This window comes from Notothenia rossii, assembly GCF_949606895.1.
Source record: "Notothenia rossii genome assembly, chromosome: 7".
Taxonomy (NCBI): Eukaryota; Metazoa; Chordata; class Actinopteri; order Perciformes; family Nototheniidae; genus Notothenia; species Notothenia rossii.
Window position 1 is genome coordinate 84,396,169 of NC_136905.1, and position 21,288 is coordinate 84,417,456.

At 43.8% G+C, this 21,288-nt stretch overlaps 1 protein-coding gene across 2 annotated transcripts in view; it reads left to right on the forward strand.

The window, feature by feature from the left end:
• LOC307047111 (uncharacterized protein) overlaps positions 1–21,288 on the forward strand; it is a 61,773-nt gene that overhangs the window by 4,392 nt on the left and 36,093 nt on the right. Inside the window, exons 4-14 of one of the 2 annotated variants that reach the window (XM_079693858.1) lie at positions 1,690–1,859; positions 3,233–3,428; positions 3,559–3,758; positions 3,839–3,924; positions 6,382–6,443; positions 6,567–6,805; positions 9,829–10,027; positions 10,401–10,439; positions 12,448–12,568; positions 13,732–13,873; positions 16,002–16,169. In XM_079693858.1, coding sequence (XP_079549984.1) covers positions 1,690–1,859; positions 3,233–3,428; positions 3,559–3,758; positions 3,839–3,924; positions 6,382–6,443; positions 6,567–6,805; positions 9,829–10,027; positions 10,401–10,439; positions 12,448–12,568; positions 13,732–13,873; positions 16,002–16,169 — 1,622 coding nt within the window. The remainder of the gene's footprint in view (positions 1–1,689; positions 1,860–3,232; positions 3,429–3,558; positions 3,759–3,838; positions 3,925–6,381; positions 6,444–6,566; positions 6,806–9,828; positions 10,028–10,400; positions 10,440–12,447; positions 12,569–13,731; positions 13,874–16,001; positions 16,170–21,288) is intronic. The other variant, XM_079693859.1, reaches the window with a different exon arrangement.

Below are 21,288 nucleotides of genomic sequence, written 5' to 3' on the forward strand. Positions count from 1 at the left end.
TAAGTACAATTTAGAGATACTTGTACTTTACTTGAGTATTTCAATGTTATGCTACCGTGTACTTCTACTCCACTACAGTTCAGAGGTACATGGTGTACTTCTACTCCACTACATGTGTTTAATACCTTTAGTTACTTCTCAGATGTGGATGAATGATGTGAAATCTAATCAAGTGTTAAATCAGGCTTTAGTTCCACCTGGAGTGAATCCACCAGCTACCCTGCAGTATACAAAGTCATTCAGACTAGCTGCACCTTTACCAGCTTTGAGAACACTTTCATGATCAATCATTATAAAACATATCATATCTATTATTCTGAAATGGACCAATCTGCACAATGACTACTTTTACTGTCTTTCACTATATTTTGATGAGAATACTTTTCTACTTTCACTTGAGGAACATTTTGAATGCAGGACTTTTACTGAAACAGAGTATTCCTACACTCTGGTACTTCTACTTTTACTCAAGCACAAGATCTGAGTACTTCTACTTTTACTCAAGTACAAGATCTGAGTACTTCTACTTTTACTCAAGTACAAGATCTGAGTACTTCTACTTTTACTCAAGTACAAGATCTGAGTACTTCTACTTTTACTCAAGCACAAGATCTGAGTACTTCTACTTTTACTCAAGTACAAGATCTGAGTACTTCTACTTTTAATCAAGCACAAGATCTGAGTACTTCTACTTTTACTCAAGTAGAAGATCTGAGTACTTCTACTTTAACTCAAGTAGAAGATCTGAGTACTTCTACTTTTACTCAACTACAAGGTCTGAGTACTTCTACTTTTACTCAAGTACAGGATCTGAGTACTTCTACTTTTACTCAACTACAAGATCTGAGTACTTCTACTTTTACTCAAGAATAAGATCTGAGTACTTCTACTTTTATTCAACTACAAGGTCTGAGTACTTCTACTTTTACTCAAGAATAAAATCTGAGTACTTCTACTTTTACTCAAGAATAAGATCTGAGTACTTCTACTTTTACTCAACTACAAGATCTGAGTACTTCTACTTTTATTCAACTACAAGATCTGAGTACTTCTACTTTTATTCAACTACAAGATCTGAGTACTTCTACTTTTATTCAACTACAAGGTCTGAGTACTTCTACTTTTACTCAAGAATAAAATCTGAGTACTTCTACTTTTACTCAAGAATAAGATCTGAGTACTTCTACTTTTACTCAACTACAAGATCTGAGTACTTCTACTTTTATTCAACTACAAGATCTGAGTACTTCTACTTTTATTCAACTACAAGATCTGAGTACTTCTACTTTTACTCAACTACAAGATCTGAGTACTTCTACTTTTATTCAACTACAAGATCTGAGTACTTCTACTTTTACTCAATTACAAGATCTGAGTACTTCTACTTTTACTCAAGTACAGGATCTGAGTACTTCTACTTTTACTCAAGTACAAGATCTGAGTACTTCTACTTTTATTCAACTACAAGATCTGAGTACTTCTACTTTTACTCAAGTACAAGATCTGAGTACTTCTACTTTTACTCAAGTACAGGATCTGAGTACTTCTACTTTTACTCAAGTACAATATTTGACTTACCGAGTACTTCTCCCGCCTATGGATATCCTTTTGATCTACAGAACAAATAGTTCAGGATAATATGGTAAACAAAAGTTCTTAAAACGACGTGTTCTTCCTCTGTTTCTGCAGCTGATGTTTTACTGGGTTGGAGTGACGGAGGTCGCGAAGGCCTGGATCAATAAGTGTGAATTCTGTCAGAACCGAGTTCTTCCAGAAACCAAAAAACCCTTGGTCCAGTTCTGCTTTGTCTACGGCTGCGAATCGTCCAGCTCCATCTACCCCGAGCTCAGCTTCCACAGGTTAAACCCCACCTTTCCACAGATGATGTCACCACCATGTGTTCAAAAACAGAGATCGGTCTGATTGAAAAGGATCTGCTTGTTTTCAGGTTTATCTTTGTGTTTAGTTCCTCTGCTGTTTCCTGTTTGCATCCTGATCAGAGTGCTTTAAAGAGATAATGAAATCAGGTCATGTAAAAAAATGTTTCATCCAACAAATACTTTAAAAAAGCCGTGTGTGTCGTAATATGCTGATGATGTTATTCTCTGCCTGTCAGACGTGGAAAAGTCATGATCAATGATTAACTTATTCAGACTCATTTTGAGTAAACTGTTTTTCAAGATTTCAAGACATGCGGAAGATCTGAAAAGCAGTTGGTCAGTGTTAGAAAACTCTCACTGGTTCCCGGCTTGAGCTTCAGGCTGCAGCCACACGAGAACGGTAACGCAGACGGACCGAAATCGTTAGCAAAAAAGTATTCCGTCCGCACAGGCACCAGAAACGTGTCCGTTCACACGAGACCGCTCGAAAGCGCTGGAGAGGCTGTGGTACAAAGGCCGGGCCTGTAAGTGGCGCTGTCCTTCCAGCACAAAATACACCAAAAGCAGCGAAGAAGACTTCCCGCGCATGCATGGCAAAATGTTGACTTGTTCCTCAAAATCACAACATTCTGACTTTTTTCTCAAAATCACAAAATTCTGACTTTTTCTCAAAAATCGGACTTTTTTCCACAAAATCACAAAATTCTTACTTTTTCCTCAAAATCACAAAATCCTGACTTTTTCCTCAAAATCACAAAATTCGGACTTTCTCAAAAGTCTGATTTTTTTTCTCTAAATTCTGGCTTTTTCTCAAAATCACAAAATTCTGACTTTTTCTCAAATTCACAAAATTCTGTCTTCTTCTGAATAGTTCAAAATGTTAATAATCACTGGTCCCCGGCTTGAGCTTGAATCTCAGGATCCATGTATCTGTGATCCTCTCCAGAATGGAAGGAGTCATCACATACAGAGCATCAACTAGTTCCTGAACAGTGTCCTTCACATGCTGATATCCAAGAGAGGGAGTTCCACAGTCACAAGATGGAGGAATAGAAAGCAGTATTCAATGTTTACTTCAGATTAGCTCCACGTCAGAAATGATCATGCTTGTCATATGTCTCTCTCCATAGAGGCTGAATCATCATGTTAATCACATAGCTATCATATGCCTCAAACAGTCCTGATGCTCTTCTAGGTAATCACACATCCTGTCATGTTCACAGCTACAGTTGATACCTTTGATATCAAGTTGCTCTCATGTTGGAAGAGGACGTTCAGTGTTTTCCCAACAGTCAGCAAACTAAGCGATCTGAAGTTTCCTCTGTTCAGTTATTTTAAAGGTTAATCTGCAGGTTTCCAGAAGATAAAGAGATCCGGCAGAGATGGTTGTCGGCGGCTCAGAGAGAGGAGAACTCTCTGAGATCAAACTCTTTTGTCTGCTCCAAACACTTTGAGCCGTCCTGCTTCACTCTGAGCGACGAGGTTCGGCTGACTCTATCCCCTGACGCCGTGCCGACCCTCATCCCAGAGGCAGGGCAGGAGGACCAGGTGACACGAGACACACGTTATCATTGAACATTATTCATAACATTGCACACGTTATAAAGATTATACATTTTGCACTGCATGAATCATCGCTGCACGCCTCTTTGAATCCGTCATGCTTCTTGATTTCCAGGTTCCTGTCCCTTCAGGGGAGGACTTCCTGTTCTCTAACAGCCTGGAAGACCTCCTCTCCAAAAGCTCTTCTCCTCCTCCTTCCCCCATGGCGCTGCAGGAGCATCAGTACTGCCTCCAGGACCCAGAACCCACAGAGCCGGAGCAGAAGAGGAGGTTCCTCAATGAGTCCAGCTTCAAGGTGTTCAACCACATCGCCAGGTACATCACATGACCCCTTTAAAGTGTTCCAAGATGCCTTCTGTTCTGATTGAATGAAATGTTTTTGTTGCGTGCTGCAGGTATCTGAGCCACAGAACCTTACCGATGCAAAACAAGAAAGGCTTAAGTAGTTTGAAAAGGATGACCAACCGCTTTGCGCTAAAAGGTGAGTAGAAAGAGTGATAACACTTATTTAATCCGTCAATCCTCAATTAACCAGATTATAGCAGCTGACTTAAGATACATTACTTCAGAAGCAGAGGTGGGAAGTATTCCAGTACAAATACCTCGTTACTGTACTTAAGTATGTTTCTGGTATCAGTACTTTACTCCACTACTTATTTTTCTGACCACTTTTTACTTTGACTTCTTACATGTTGAACCCAAATACCTGTACTTTCTACTTCTTACATGTTGAACTCAAATACCTGTACTTTCTACTTCTTACATGTTGAACTCAAATACCTGTACTTTCTACTTCTTACATGTTGAACACAAATACCTGTACTTTCTACTTCTTACATGTTGAACACAAATACCTGTACTTTCTACTTCTTACATGTTGAACACAAATACCTGTACTTTCTACTTCTTATATGTTGAACACAAATACCTGTACTTTCTACTTCTTACATGTTGAACACAAATACCTGTACTTTCTACTTCTCACATGTTGAACACAAATACCTGTACTTTCTACTTCTTACATGTTGAACACAAATACCTGTACTTTCTACTTCTTACATGTTGAACTCAAATACCTGTACTTTCTACTTCTTATATGTTGAACACAAATACCTGTACTTTCTACTTCTTATATGTTGAACACAAATACCTGTACTTTCTACTTCTTATATGTTGAACACAAATACCTGTACTTTCTACTTCTTACATGTTGAACACAAATACCTGTACTTTCTACTTCTTATATGTTGAACACAAATACCTGTACTTTCTACTTCTTACATGTTGAACACAAATACCTGTACTTTCTACTTCTTATATGTTGAACACAAATACCTGTACTTTCTACTTCTCACATGTTGAACACAAATACCTGTACTTTCTACTTCTCACATGTTGAACACAAATACCTGTACTTTCTACTTCTCACATGTTGAACTCAAATACCTGTACTTTCTACTTCTTACATGTTGAACACAAATACCTGTACTTTCTACTTCTTACATGTTGAACACAAATACCTGTACTTTCTACTTCTTACATGTTGAACACAAATACCTGTACTTTCTACTTCTTACATGTTGAACACAAATACCTGTACTTTCTACTTCTTACATGTTGAACACAAATACCTGTACTTTCTACTTCTTACATGTTGAACACAAATACCTGTACTTTCTACTTCTTACATGTTGAACACAAATACCTGTACTTTCTACTTCTTACATGTTGAACACAAATACCTGTACTTTCTACTTCTTACATGTTGAACTCAAATACCTGTACTTTCTACTTCTTACATGTTGAACACAAATACCTGTACTTTCTACTTCTTACATGTTGAACACAAATACCTGTACTTTCTACTTCTTACATGTTGAACACAAATACCTGTACTTTCTACTTCTTACATGTTGAACTCAAATACCTGTACTTTCTACTTCTTACATGTTGAACTCAAATGTACCTGTACTTTCTACTTCTTACATGTTGAACACTAATACCTGTACTTTCTACTTCTTACATGTTGAACACAAATACCTGTACTTTCTACTTCTCACATGTAGAACTCAAATACCTGTACTTTCTACTTCTTACATGTTGAACCCAAATACCTGTACTTTCTACTTCTTACATGTTGAACACAAATACCTGTACTTTCTACTTCTTACATGTTGAACTCAAATACTTGTACTTTCTACTTCTTACATGTTGAACTCAAATACCTGTACTTTCTACTTCTTACATGTTGAACTCAAATACCTGTACTTTCTACTTCTCTCATTTTCCAAACAGGCTGGTTCCTTTAGTCTGAATGTGTGTTTGGTGGCGTGATCATTATTATTTAGAGTCATTGCGTGCCTATTGATTTGAACACGATCCGTGTATCCATCATTTCCTGGTCTTCTCTAAAGAAGAGGGACCAATGGAAACGTTGTCATGTTGCCGTTGGTCACCATGGAAACATTCATTAGCTAACAATGACATTATTGTTCTATTAATATAAAGGGAGGTCAGGTACTCTTTAAAACAGCTGCTAGTTATGGGTACTTTTTACTGAAGTACATTTCAAAGCCTCTTTACTTTGACTTGAGTAAAGAAGTTTAGTCAGTACTTCTACTTTCACCAGAGTATTTTTAAACACGAGTATCTGTACTTCTACTGGAGTAAAGGATGTGTGTACTTCTACTTGAGTAAAGGATGTGTGTACTTCTACTTGAGTACAGGATGTGTGTACTTCTACTTGAGTAAAGGATGTGTGTACTTCTACTTGAGTAAAGGATGTGTGTACTTCTACTTGAGTACAGGATGTGTGTACTTCTACTTGAGTAAAGGATGTGTGTACTTCTACTTGAGTAAAGGATGTGTGTACTTCTACTTGAGTAAAGGATGTGTACTTTTGCCCTCTCTGCTAAGAAGCATTTCTCTTGTGTTTCAGACGGTGTGCTGATGTACACTGTAGTCTCTCCTCCTGTCAGAGTGCTACGCAGCAGAGAAGAGGTTAGCAAGATTTAAATATATGTAAACATCTGAATGAATCCTGTATCAACATCTTAAAAAAGATTGAGCTTAAGTGCAGGAACGTGAAAAAAAGTACACTCTTTCCTGTCTTTTGTTCGACAGGTAAACTCGGTCCTGCGTCAGTTCCACGACGACCAGGATCACTCTGCGCTGGTTTTCTGCCAGAGAGAGATCACGAAGCGGTTCTTCTGGGCCAGAATGACCCGGGACGTGGCCCGCTGGATCTCCTGCTGTCAGACCTGCATGGACAGAACCAAGAGGAGGTGGCTCCGCTGCAGCATGAGAAGCTGCACCAACAGCTGTGGGCCGGTGGAGAGAGGCCTGGGGCTCACCTTCCACAAGTACGAGGGGCTCTGCCCAGATTAAGGGTCTTTCCAGTTATCCTGCAAGAAGAGGAACAGAACATGTGGTTAGAGAGATAACTGGCTGAGTTAAAGGTCCCCTATTACACTGTTTCTCATCAATATACCACAGGTCTCAGATATATCCAGAGCCTGTCTCTGATTGGCTGAAACACTAAACAGATCATTGCAGCATTACCCATAATCCCCTCTGTTTCAGCCCTGTTTCCAAAGTGCTGATTCTCTGTCTGTTACTTTAGATGAAAATAAGGAGCCCCCCCCCCACGCCCCTCTGAGAGACATTTGGTTACAAAGAACTCATTAGCTGCGTTCACACCGGAGTACTTTTCCCCTTTAGTTCCGTTAGTACCCCTGATGTCGCGTTCACACTAAAAAGAGTACTTAGTGGAACTTTTACCCCCGTGTTTAGTGCCTGCTGAGAGGTGGTACTCTCCTGGGGGAAAAAGTGCCCAATTTCTATTGGCTGGGCGAATTGCAAACCACGCCCTGTAAAACTCAGAAATGTTTTGTAGAGCCGCCATTTTATTATCCTTGCATTAGCATTATTAGCATTAGCCCAGCGCACCAACGCAGAGAGACTAATTTATGGCAACGCAAAAGAAAACATGGGAGCGGTAGAGATGAGGAGGTGTCGGCGTTCTGGTGATTTACTCGGAAGGCTTCAGTAGAAGCTGCTGGGAGTCCCAGCAGCTTCTACTGAAGCCTTCCTCAACTCCGGGGACTTCCGGTGGGGGACTCCGGGCAGTATACGCCGTGAAGTTGTCTTCAGCCTGCCAGTAAACCCAAAGCAGAAGAAGACGAAGTGACGTCAGCGGCTCATTTGCTTAATCTTCCCTCAGGGAAAAGTACTCCAGTGTGAACGCGATTGGTACTTAGTGCCCTGGGTAATAAGTACTGCAAACGCGGCTAATGGTGCTCTAGGAGGAGATTCAGGTGATAAAAGGGGGGGGGGGGGGGTTACCTTGGTTGCTGATTGGCTAATGGTTAATCAAGACAAAACATCGTTATGACATCATAAAGTGGCCAAAATCTGATCAGCTCATTTTCAGACAGGTTTTTATAGAAATGGATCAAAAAGAGAGAGAATCTTTGTTCCTGAAACTTTCAGAGTCTCTTTCCACAGAGGGGACACATGTTGATGTAGAAGAGACATGAAGAAGAGGGGACACATGTTGATGTAGAAGAGACATGAAGAAGAGGGGACACATGTTGATGTAGAAGAGACATGAAGAAGAGGGGACACATGTTGATGTAGAAGAGACATGGAGAAGAGGGGACACATGTTGATGTGGAAGAGACATGGAGAAGAGGGGACACATGTTGATGTAGAAGAGACATGAAGAAGAGGGGACACATGTGGATGTAGAAGAGAAATGAAGAAGAGGGGACACATGTTGATGTAGAAGAGACATGAAGAAGAGGGGACACATGTTGATGTAGAAGAGACATGGAGAAAAGGGGACACATGTTGATGTAGAAGAGACATGGAGAAAAGGGGACACATGTTGATGTAGAAGAGACATGAAGAAGAGGGGACACATGTTGATGAAGAAGAGACATGAAGAAGAGGGGACACATGTTGATGAAGAAGAGACATGAAGAAGAGGGGACACATGTTGATGTAGAAGAGACATGGAGAAAAGGGGACACATGTTGATGTAGAAGAGACATGGAGAAAAGGGGACACATGTTGATGTAGAAGAGACATGAAGAAGAGGGGACACATGTTGATGTAGAAGAGACATGGAGAAAAGGGGACACATGTTGATGTAGAAGAGACATGGAGAAAAGGGGACACATGTTGATGTAGAAGAGACATGAAGAAGAGGGGACACATGTTGATGAAGAAGAGACATGAAGAAGAGGGGACACATGTTGATGTAGAAGAGACATGAAGAAGAGGGGACACATGTTGATGTAGAAGAGACATGGAGAAAAGGGGACACATGTTGATGTAGAAGAGACATGAAGAAGAGGGGACACATGTTGATGTAGAAGAGACATGGAGAAGAGGGGACACATGTTGATGTAGAAGAGACATGGAGAAGAGGGGACACATGTTGATGGAGAAGAGACATGGAGAAGAGGGGACACATGTTGATGTAGAAGAGACATGAAGAAGAGGGGACACATGTTGATGTAGAAGAGACATGGAGAAGAGGGGACACATGTTGATGTAGAAGAGACATGAAGAAGAGGGGACACATGTTGATGTAGAAGAGACATGGAGAAGAGGGGACACATGTTGATGTAGAAGAGACATGAAGAAGAGGGGACACATGTTGATGTAGAAGAGACATGGAGAAGAGAGGACACATGTTGATATAGAAGAGACAAGAAGAAGAGGGGACACATGTTGATGTAGAAGAGACATGAAGAAGAGGGGACACATGTTGATGTAGAAGAGACATGAAGAAGAGGGGACACATGTTGATGTAGAAGAGACATGAAGAAGAGGGGACACATGTTGATGTAGAAGAGACATGGAGAAGAGGGGACACATGTTGATGTAGAAGAGACAAGAAGAAGAGGGGACACATGTTGATGTAGAAGAGACATGGAGAAGAGGGGACACATGTTGATGTAGAAGAGACATGAAGAAGAGGGGACACATGTTGATGTAGAAGAGACACGAAGAAGAGGGGACACATGTTGATTTTGCAGAATAGCTCCCCTTTAATATCTGGACCATTGGGATTATTCAAATATCTCTCATGCCTCTACATGAACACGAACCTCCTTAAAAAGTCATCAAATTAACCACAATCTCAATTCTGAGGATTTGTCTACATTTATTTAAGCTGCTTTTTATATATTTATTAAAACATAGCTCTTTGGTCAGCTCTGTTGTTTTTAAACGTGCTGTATAAGTAAAGTTGGATTGGATGTATTCTTCATTGTAAACCAGTCATCAGAGGACTGGCCAATCAGCTTCTTAGAGTTAAGTGATTTCTTTATCTGAAAGCTTTTTGAAATATCTATTCATCCTCCTTCTCCTCCAGGTTTCCTCTGGACGACACACCTCTTCTTCATCAGTGGATGAAGGCGGTCGGCCGTCCCAACTGGTTTCCTCGCCTCGGATCGTCCGTTTGTTCGTCCCATTTCAGCGAGGAATGCTTCGATCGCAGCGGGGAGAAAGTGACGGTCCGATCAGACGCCGTGCCGACACTCATGGTGCACGGAAACCAAGAGGTGAGAGAGGCAAGAGACTCTTTGTACGTCAAAATGTGAGAGTGCAGTCTGCAGGAGTAAAAACAAACTACTGTGCTGCCTGTCGGACTTCTTTTATTACTTCTCTGAAGCAAGAAGATTGTGTCGTGTCACAAACTGAAAGCTCACTTATTTGACTGCACCTAAATTATATATATATATATATATATATATATATATATATATAAGTACTAATAATAATACAAAAATGGTCGTAGTCCTTGTTTTAAAGTGGGTCGACCCCTTTTTAAGCTTATGTTTTTGCAGGCTGTATCATCATGGTTGATTGCGCTAATTGTAATTGACTTTTAATTAATTAAATGTAGCTTAATTAATTATAATGAAATGTCTCTTTTCCCCTCAGACTCCACTCACAGGACCGACCCAGCCTGCAGTGGATGAGGTTTGATCATTTTGGGGTTTAGCTAAATATTGTATGTTACTATGGATACAGCGTGGGAGGCGGGGCCTCGTTCATTACTATTACCTCATTCACACCAACGCAACTCCGGTTCAAGCTCCGTGCTAGAGCTTTTCAGGTTCAGAACCGGTTCTTCGGTTTAGCTCCGTCTCTTTTCACACTGCGCAGATTCCGACTGGTGCTGCGTCATTGCGTCATCGTTTGGGTCATGACGTAACCGTTTGCGTGCCCGCGCGGAAACCCCTCACAGCTGACACCGACAAAAACAACAATGGCCGATTGTGCTCCAGCTTCCTCTGGACCTCTTCAGAAGACCAGATCCCCAGTAGATAGCTGGTCTCTTCAGTGGACCACTGCTGCTTGTTAACTTTCTCCATCGTTGTGTACAAACTGGATAAAACGCGGGCTTTCTGTTGTTGTTCAGGAGTTGATCCCGCCTCTGCCCCTGCCCCGACGTATGTGGTGCTTTTGCTCTGGCCGGAAAAAATGTTGGTGCTTGAAACGAACCAGATTCCAGAGCTAAGAGGCTGCTCCGCTGCGGTGTGAACAGGAAAACCTGGTGCTTTTCAAGCTCCAGCTCCGAACCGGCCCTGAAACACCGTTGGTGTGAATGAGGTTCTATATATGAGAGTTGCTCATTGGCGCATGAAGACAACATGGCCCAACTTTTGAGAGAGCGAAACGTCACGAAAGTATTCATATAATCTTATTGTGCATCCATGGGTAAAGGTAAAACTCATGTAGTGCTGAACACGTAACATGAACGTGCCGGTCGGTCCCGTGGGTTAGATCCGCATTCCTAATGCTGATCAAAATAACTCTCAGAATAACGTTATTAGCACATTTTACAACTCGAGGACCGAATGTTTTTAATAAGGGCTATACAAATGTTCATACTGGGTAGTTTATTCAGTTTAAAAAAATGTATCCAACGATTTACAGACGTCTCTTTCCCGATGTTAGTCAATGGGGAAAAGTCTTTCCGGGCCCAGCGACTGATACGGAAGTGTAGTACCGCCGTTTGGCCACAACAAATATCTCAGAGTCCGGCGCACTTCCTGGGGGCTTGGATGAGAGGAACACATTTCTGGGGGAAAAGTACGGCTCCGCCCACTTTTGGGGGAAAACAAAGCTGTCATTTGAATGGTGATCAATACAAATTCTGAAGTTTATGCCAATCCGATCAGAAATTTAAGAAAACGGTGGATTTGTGGATCTTCAAAGAGCCCGATGACGATGGCCAGACAGGCAAACAATTACATTAAATCATTTGAAATCGACGATCGGGCTCGATATATGGTTAAATATAGCAGTAGGCGATCGATGTCCAGAGATGAGAGTAACATCTACGTCACTTCCGGGCGAAAATTACGGCCCCGCCCACTTTTGGGGAAAACAACGATGTCATTTGAACGGCGATCGAACGTAAATCTGGAATTATTTTAATGTTTGAGGAGCAATAAACGACACAGCAGCTTGTTGGCATGATAAAACTATTATTTTCCGCCTCGCTCATGAGAGTAACAGCCGACGAAATTACAGCCTCGCCTACTGATTTTAATTGAACCATATATAGAGCCCGATTATCCATTTCCAATGATTTAATGTGATTGTTTGCCTGTCTGGCCATCGTCATCGGGCTCTTTGAAGATCCACAAATCCAGGTTTTTCAAACATTTCTGATCGGATTGGCAAAATCTTCAGAATGTGTATTGACCGCCGCCGTTCAGATGACAGCGTTGTTTTCCCCCAAAAGTGGGCGGGGCCGTAATTTTCGCCCGGAAGTGACGTAAATGTTACTCTCATCTATAAACAAATAAATAAATCCAGCGACAAATAAATCCAGAAATATATAGATAAACGGAATTTATTTATACTTATGTCATTATCCATCCGCCATATGTTACAGCAGAATTACAGACAATCAAATCCTGCTGCCCTTTGTACTGCACTCACTGCATGTAATGTAATCTTTTAATTGTGTGTGTAGACGTATTTCTCTAAGTACGACGCGGTGGAGCTTTACCTGATTAAACGCACGTATCCTCCTGGACTGAGCTACGTGGAGAAAAACACCTTCCGGAGGTTCTGCAAGAGGTACTGCATCAAAGGTGAGTCCAAACTAAACCCAAACAGATTCAGAATAAAGTTCTACAACAGGTCTTTAGATGACTCCTGGAGGTCTTTAGTATCAAAGGAAGGCGGTTTTTAAATATGTAAGATATTTAAATGTATGTTTACTCTGGAACAAGTACTGCACTTGTGATTTGTTGTTTCCTCGGATGATGTTTTGCTTTGTATTAAGGGGTTAAAGACAACATGAGATAGGGAAACAGTGCTTTTTAAAAAACAAAACAACAGTCATGATGTCTTCTCTGTTGCTGTGTCATTAGGATACAGAGTGTAATGGCGCATTTCCACTACAGCGTTTTTGGTTGTGTTTCCACTCGGCGTAGTTCCAGCTAGCGGGTACTTTCTCACAGTTTTTCTGACTCTCCAAAATCGAGGTTCTTTCCGGGCCAACAGTCGGGCTGAGTATGCTAACCTAGAGAGAGAATCGCTGGCAACTACAACAAGATGAACATATTTGACCGTGATTTAATTGTAATACACGTTTCTAAATGATGCCGAAGTAACAACATACTGATACCGGTTAGTAAAAACCATGAATGAATGCTTTGACCAGTCTGCAGACAGACGGCAGGAGAAACACCTTTTAAAATGCATGTTGTCTGAATGGAGATCGGCTAAGCTAACGCAGTATATGCTCCGACCGTCCACACTCACAACAACGGCCTACAGACATAAATAAACCAGCGACTGTATTCTCCATGACACAGACAGTCTGTGGTTTGGACTTGTTTAACTTGTGTCTAGTTTCTGAACAGATATGAGGAGCTGTGAGCTCTGAGGGCTAACAGCTAACGGCTGATGTTGGTTTTGTGGTTCTCATTGAAGATGACGTCACGGCTCCGCCTACACTGCGTTACTATAGTTACTGCCCCAGTTCCTAAACTGTAATGGAAACACAGCATAAAGTGAGCCTGGCCTAACGAAGCCTAACGAGGCCTAACGAGGCCTAACGAGGCCTAACGAGGCCTAGCCATACCGTACTAAGCCGAGCAAGGCCCTGTAGTGGAAAAGCGCCATAAGACACTTTTTAAAGAACCTTCACATCAAAGCGTCATCAGGATTACCTAACTTTCCAAATGAAACCTCACGATCCTCTGCGTGAGGTTTCATTGAATGTAATCACCTGTCCTCTCTCTCTCAGGTGATTCTCTGCACACAGACAGAGGAAACCGGCTGTGTTTGGTCCTCAGGAGCCGGAAGAAAGTGGAACAAGCTCTGCTGGATTTTCACGACGAGTTGAACCACCTCAACGTCAACAAGTGTCTCCGACTGCTCAACGAACGGTGAGCGGGGATCTCTTAATCGAGGTCAAATTAAACTTGATTCATCTCACTAAGACACACAAGAGTCCACTGACACAAACTACTTCTGTCTCTTCTTCGCTTTTATCACTTCAAGTCGTTTGTAACATTAAATCAACCGATAACTGACTTCAAATTCAACTTTGAGATTCAACTTTGAGATTAAGGTTTAAGCACCGATTTGTTATTCGGTTAAGTCTCTTCACATTGGTGTTTATCGATGTTGTACCATCCTGAAACTCTTTGAGCACCTTTAAAGAGTACCAAATGAAACGTTTACCGCACCGTGGTGACGAAAAGGGAGCTGAGCCAGAAGGCAAAGCTCTCTGTCTCCCGGGCCATTTCCCTTCCTACCCTCACCTATGGTCATGAAGGATGGGTCATGACCCAAAGAACGAGATCGCGGGTACAAGCGGCCGAGATGGGTTTTCTCCGCAGGGTGGCTGGTGTCTCCCTTAGGGATAAGGGGAGAAGTTCGGTCATCCGGGAGGGACTCGGAGTTGAACCGCTCCTCCTTCGCGTCGAAAGGAGCCAGTTGAGGTGGTTCGGGCACCTAGTTAGGATGCCACCTGGGCGCCTCCCTAGGGAGGTGTTCCAGGCACGTCCAGCTGGGAGGAGACCGAGGGGTAGACCTAGGACCAGGTGGAGGGATTACCGTAATTTTCGGACTATAAGGCGCACCTGAATATAAGCTGCAGCAGCTAAATTGAATGATGTGTACATATATAAGCCGCACTGGACTACAAGCCGCAGGTGTTTTAATGTTCATTACCATATGTAAGGGTTCGTGCACAGAGGGGATTGTCGGGAAAGAGATGGCTGTTTGAGGAAGCTCCCATTTATTAACATTTCAACAAACAAGTTGCATATTTGCATAACGTATTCAAGTGTTAGCATTTAGTGCAATAGTAGCTACAGAACATGTGCTGTGTAAACTGTACTGTATCACATAGCGTTTCAGACACACACACTTTTCAACTTTCAAACTTAAACGGCGCGCTCCCAGCGCACGTTTAACACCTTTGCACAAACTGTCTCGCTCTCGTAATGTCTGTCTGTCTTGCTCTCGTTCTGTCTCTCGTACCACTCTCGGTTCCACTTTTACTTTTGCGCGCTACCTGTCTCACTCTTTTCCGGCCTCCAGCTTTTCCTGCTGGAGCCCGCCGCTTAAAGGTGGGGGGCGCGGACCGGCCATAGAGCCCATAGAGTTAAAGGTGGTGGACTGTAACCTGTAACATCCATAGATTTAGGAGGGCCCCTAGTGGCCGTTAGCTGTAACAATCCATAGATTAGCCGCACCGTTATATAAGCCGCAGGGTCGAAAAATGGGAAAAAAGGCGCGGCTTATAGTCCGAAAATTACGGTATATCTCTTTTCTGGCCTGGGAGCGCCTTGGGACCCCCCAGTCAGAGCTGGTTGATGAGGGGAAAGGAACGTTTGGGGCTCTCTGCTGGAACTGATACCTCCGAGACCCGACCACGGATAAGCGGGAGAAGATGGATTGAAATGAAACGCTTAGTTACGTGTTGTTATAACTGTAGGTTCTTAAAATGTAGATGATACTTAACTCTGAAGGTGCATTATACTAAGCTGTTATCAGAATCAGAATAGCTGTGTTAGTCCCACAGAGCGGAGCCACAGACAGCTTCATCTAAGAAGCATGCATTCAACAATATTGAAGATACAAAAATTCAAGAAAATTACACAATTTACAAAATACACATCCGTAACAGTTCTGAAGAGCCAGGAATATATTGCAAAGTAATTAACGGCATATATATACAGTATAGATTGCGCGGAGGTGTGTGGCGCAGTGGACTAGTGCGTTGGTGTTGGGATCAGGGGAGCACAGGTTCAAACCCCACTGCAGTCAGCATGTCGTTGTGTCCCTGTGGCGCAGTGGACTGGAGCACAGGTTCAAACCCCACTGCAGTCAGCATGTCGTTGTGTCCCTGAGACACTTCACCCCAAAGTGCTCCTGTGGGGATTGCCCACAGTATTGAGTATGTAAGTCACTTTGGATAAAAGCCTCTAACAATTGACATGTCATGTAATTAAATATTGCACATAGTTAGTATATCCAATAACCAGCTCATGATGTCATCATCAGGTACTTCTGGAAAACCATGAGGCAGGATGTGGTTCAGTGGATCAACAAATGCTCAGAGTGCAGCAGGAAGACCAAGAAGAAGAAGAAACAAGGAAGACCACCAACAGGAACATTTCAATCTCCTCTGCAGACGCTGAGACCTCCACACACTCCGGAGGATTTAGACAGGTGTGTGTCTGCTGTAGAGTGTGTGTCTGCTGTAGAGAGTGTGTGTCTGCTGTAGTGTGTGTGTCTGCTGTAGAGAGTGTGTGTCTGCTGTAGAGAGTGTGTGTGTCTGCTGTAGAGTGTGTGTCTGCTGTAGAGAGTGTGTCTGCTGTAGAGTGTGTGTCTGCTGTAGAGTGTGTGTCTGCTGTAGAGAGTGTGTGTCTGCTGTAGAGTGTGTGTCTGCTGTAGAGAGTGTGTGTCTGCTGTAGAGAGTGTGTGTCTGCTGTAGAGTGTGTGTCTGCTGTAGAGAGTGTGTGTCTGCTGTAGAGAGTGTGTCTGCTGTAGAGTGTGTGTCTGCTGTAGAGTGTGTGTGTCTGCTGTAGAGAGTGTGTCTGCTGTAGAGAGTGTGTCTGCTGTAGAGTGTGTGTCTGCTGTAGAGTGTGTGTCTGCTGTAGAGTGTGTGTCTGCTGTAGAGAGTGTGTGTCTGCTGTAGAGAGTGTGTGTCTGCTGTAGAGTGTGTGTCTGCTGTAGAGAGTGTGTGTGTCTGCTGTAGAGTGTGTGTCTGCTGTAGAGAGTGTGTCTGCTGTAGAGTGTGTGTCTGCTGTAGAGAGTGTGTCTGCTGTAGAGAGTGTGTCTGCTGTAGAGAGTGTGTCTGCTGTAGAGTGTGTGTAAAGTGTGTCTGCTGTAGAGAGTGTGTCTGCTGTAGAGAGTGTGTGTCTGCTGTAGAGTGTGTGTAAAGTGTGTCTGCTGTAGAGTGTGTGTCTGCTGTAGAGTGTGTGTAAAGTGTGTCTGCTGTAGAGAGTGTGTCTGCTGTAGAGTGTGTGTAAAGTGTGTCTGCTGTAGAGAGTGTGTCTGCTGTAGAGAGTGTGTGTCTGCTGTAGAGTGTGTGTAAAGTGTGTCTGCTGTAGAGTGTGTGTCTGCTGTAGAGTGTGTGTAAAGTGTGTCTGCTGTAGAGAGTGTGTCTGCTGTAGAGTGTGTGTAAAGTGTGTCTGCTGTAGAGTGTGTGTCTGCTGTAGAGTGTGTGTAAAGTGTGTCTGCTGTAGAGTGTGTGTCTGCTGTAGAGTGTGTGTCTGCTGTAGAGTGTGTGTAAAGTGTGTCTGCTGTAGAGTGTGTGTCTGCTGTAGAGTGTGTGTAAAGTGTGTCTGCTGTAGAGTGTGTGTCTGCTGTAGAGAGTGTGTCTGCTGTAGAGAGTGTGTGTGCTGTAGAGTGTGTCTGCTGTAGAGTGTGTGTAAAGTGTGTCTGCTGTAGAGTGTGTGTCTGCTGTAGAGAGTGTGTCTGCTGTAGAGTGTGTGTCTGCTGTAGAGTGTGTGTCTGTTGTAGAGAGTGTGTGTCTGCTGTAGAGTGTGTGTAAAGTGTGTCTGCTGTAGAGTGTGTGTCTGCTGTAGAGTGTGTGTAAAGTGTGTCTGCTGTAGAGTGTGTGTCTGCTGTAGAGTGTGTGTCTGCTGTAGAGAGTGTGTCTGCTGTAGAGTGTGTGTCTGCTGTAGAGTGTGTGTAAAGTGTGTCTGCTGTAGAGTGTGTGTCTGCTGTAGAGAGTGTGTCTGTTGTAGAGAGTGTGTCTGCTGTAGAGAGTGTGTCTGCTGTAGAGTATGTGTCTGCTGTAGAGTGTGTGTCTGCTGTAGAGTGTGTGTAAAGTGTGTCTGCTGTAGAGTGTGTGTCTGCTGTAGAGAGTGTGTGTCTGCTGTAGAGTGTGTGTCTGCTGTTGTATCTTCCTGGTCGAATGCACTTATTGTAAGTCGCTTTGGATAAAAGCGTCAGCTAAATGCAATGTAATGTAATGTAATGTAGAGAGTGTGTCTGCTGTAGAGTGTGTGTCTGCTGTAGAGTGTGTGTAAAGTGTGTCTGCTGTAGAGTGTGTGTCTGCTGTAGAGAGTGTGTCTGCTGTAGAGTGTGTCTGCTGTAGAGAGTGTGTGTCTGTTGTAGAGAGTGTGTCTGCTGTAGAGAGTGTGTCTGCTGTAGAGTGTGTGTCTGCTGTAGAGTGTGTGTCTGCTGTAGAGTGTGTGTCTGCTGTAGAGAGTGTGTGTCTGCTGTAGTGTGTGTGTCTGCTGTAGAGAGTGTGTGTCTGCTGTAGTGTGTGTGTCTGCTGTAGAGTGTGTGTCTGCTGTAGAGTGTGTGTCTGCTGTAGAGTGTGTGTCTGCTGTAGAGTGTGTGTAAAGTGTGTCTGCTGTAGAGTGTGTGTCTGCTGTAGAGTGTGTCTGCTGTAGAGAGTGTGTGTGTCTGCTGTAGAGTGTGTGTCTGCTGTAGAGTGTGTGTCTGCTGTAGAGAGTGTGTGTGTCTGCTGTAGAGAGTGTGTGTCTGCTGTAGAGTGTGTGTCTGCTGTAGTGTGTGTGTCTGCTGTAGAGAGTGTGTGTCTGCTGTAGAGTGTGTGTCTGCTGTAGAGTGTGTGTCTGCTGTAGAGAGTGTGTCTGCTGTAGAGTGTGTGTCTGCTGTAGAGAGTGTGTGTCTGCTGTAGTGTGTGTGTCTGCTGTAGAGAGTGTGTGTCTGCTGTAGTGTGTGTGTCTGCTGTAGAGTGTGTGTCTGCTGTAGAGTGTGTGTCTGCTGTAGAGTGTGTGTCTGCTGTAGAGAGTGTGTGTCTGCTGTAGTGTGTGTGTCTGCTGTAGAGAGTGTGTGTCTGCTGTAGTGTGTGTGTCTGCTGTAGAGTGTGTGTCTGCTGTAGAGTGTGTGTCTGCTGTAGAGTGTGTGTCTGCTGTAGAGTGTGTGTCTGCTGTAGAGAGTGTGTCTGCTGTAGAGTGTGTGTCTGCTGTAGAGAGTGTGTCTGCTGTAGAGTGTGTGTCTGCTGTAGAGTGTGTGTCTGTTGTAGAGTGTGTGTCTGCTGTAGAGAGTGTGTCTGCTGTAGAGTGTGTGTCTGCTGTAGAGTGTGTGTCTGCTGTAGAGAGTGTGTGTGTCTGCTGTAGAGAGTGTGTGTCTGCTGTAGAGTGTGTGTCTGCTGTAGAGAGTGTGTGTCTGCTGTAGAGTGTGTGTCTGCTGTAGAGTGTGTGTCTGCTGTAGTGTGTGTGTCTGCTGTAGAGAGTGTGTGTCTGCTGTAGAGAGTGTGTCTGCTGTAGAGAGTGTGTGTCTGCTGTAGAGAGTGTGTCTGCTGTAGAGAGTGTGTCTGCTGTAGAGTGTGTGTCTGCTGTAGTGTGTGTGTCTGCTGTAGAGAGTGTGTGTCTGCTGTAGAGTGTGTGTCTGCTGTAGAGAGTGTGTGTCTGCTGTAGAGTGTGTGTCTGCTGTAGAGTGTGTGTCTGCTGTAGAGAGTGTGTGTCTGCTGTAGAGAGTGTGTGTCTGCTGTAGAGAGTGTGTGTCTGCTGTAGAGTGTGTGTCTGCTGTAGAGTGTGTGTCTGCTGTAGAGTGTGTGTCTGCTGTAGAGAGTGTGTGTCTGCTGTAGAGTGTGTGTCTGCTGTAGAGAGTGTGTGTCTGCTGTAGAGTGTGTGTCTGCTGTAGAGTGTGTGTCTGCTGTAGAGTGTGTGTCTGCTGTAGAGTGTGTGTCTGCTGTAGAGAGTGTGTGTCTGCTGTAGAGTGTGTGTCTGCTGTAGAGTGTGTGTCTGCTGTAGAGTGTGTGTGTCTGCTGTAGAGTGTGTGTGTGTCTGCTGTAGAGTGTGTGTGTGTCTGCTGTAGAGTGTGTGTGTGTGTGTGTGTGTGTGTGTGTCTGCTGTAGAGTGTGTGTCTGCTGTAGAGTGTGTGTGTCTGCTGTAGAGTGTGTGTGTGTCTGCTGTAGAGTGTGTGTGTGTGTGTGTGTGTGTGTCTGCTGTAGAGAGTGTGTCTGCTGTAGAGTGTGTGTCTGCTGTAGAGTGTGTGTAAAGTGTGTCTGCTGTAGAGTGTGTGTCTGCTGTAGAGAGTGTGTGTCTGCTGTAGAGTGTGTGTCTGCTGTAGAGAGTGTGTCTGCTGTAGAGTGTGTGTCTGCTGTAGAGTGTGTGTAAAGTGTGTCTGCTGTAGAGTGTGTGTCTGCTGTAGAGAGTGTGTGTCTGTTGTAGAGAGTGTGTCTGCTGTAGAGAGTGTGTCTGCTGTAGAGTGTGTGTCTGCTGTAGAGTGTGTGTCTGCTGTAGAGTGTGTGTAAAGTGTGTCTGCTGTAGAGTGTGTGTCTGCTGTAGAGTGTGTGTCTGCTGTAGAGAGTGTGTCTGCTGTAGTGTGTGTGTCTGCTGTAGAGAGTGTGTGTCTGCTGTAGAGTGTGTGTCTGCTGTAGTGTGTGTGTCTGCTGTAGAGAGTGTGTGTCTGCTGTAGTGTGTGTGTCTGCTGTAGAGAGTGTGTGTCTGCTGTAGTGTGTGTGTCTGCTGTAGAGTGTGTGTCTGCTGTAGAGTGTGTGTCTGCTGTAGAGTGTGTGTCTGCTGTAGAGAGTGTGTGTCTGCTGTAGAGTGTGTGTCTGCTGTAGTGTGTGTGTCTGCTGTAGAGTGTGTGTCTGCTGTAGAGTGTGTGTCTGCTGTAGAGTGTGTGTCTGCTGTAGAGTGTGTGTCTGCTGTAGAGTGTGTGTCTGCTGTAGAGTGTGTGTCTGCTGTAGTGTGTGTGTCTGCTGTAGAGAGTGTGTGTCTGCTGTAGTGTGTGTGTCTGCTGTAGAGAGTGTGTGTCTGCTGTAGAGAGTGTGTCTGCTGTAGAGAGTGTGTGTCTGCTGTAGTGTGTGTGTCTGCTGTAGAGTGTGTGTCTGCTGTAGTGTGTGTGTCTGCTGTAGAGTGTGTGTCTGCTGTAGAGTGTGTGTCTGCTGTAGAGTGTGTGTCTGCTGTAGAGTGTGTGTCTGCTGTAGAGTGTGTGTCTGCTGTAGTGTGTGTGTCTGCTGTAGAGAGTGTGTGTCTGCTGTAGTGTGTGTGTCTGCTGTAGAGAGTGTGTGTCTGCTGTAGAGTGTGTGTCTGCTGTAGAGTGTGTGTCTGCTGTAGAGTGTGTGTCTGCTGTAGAGTGTGTGTCTGCTGTAGAGAGTGTGTCTGCTGTAGAGTGTGTGTCTGCTGTAGAGAGTGTGTCTGCTGTAGAGTGTGTGTCTGCTGTAGAGTGTGTGTCTGCTGTAGAGTGTGTGTCTGCTGTAGAGTGTGTGTCTGCTGTAGAGAGTGTGTGTCTGCTGTAGAGAGTGTGTCTGCTGTAGAGTGTGTGTCTGCTGTAGAGAGTGTGTGTGTCTGCTGTAGAGAGTGTGTGTCTGCTGTAGAGTGTGTGTCTGCTGTAGTGTGTGTGTCTGCTGTAGAGAGTGTGT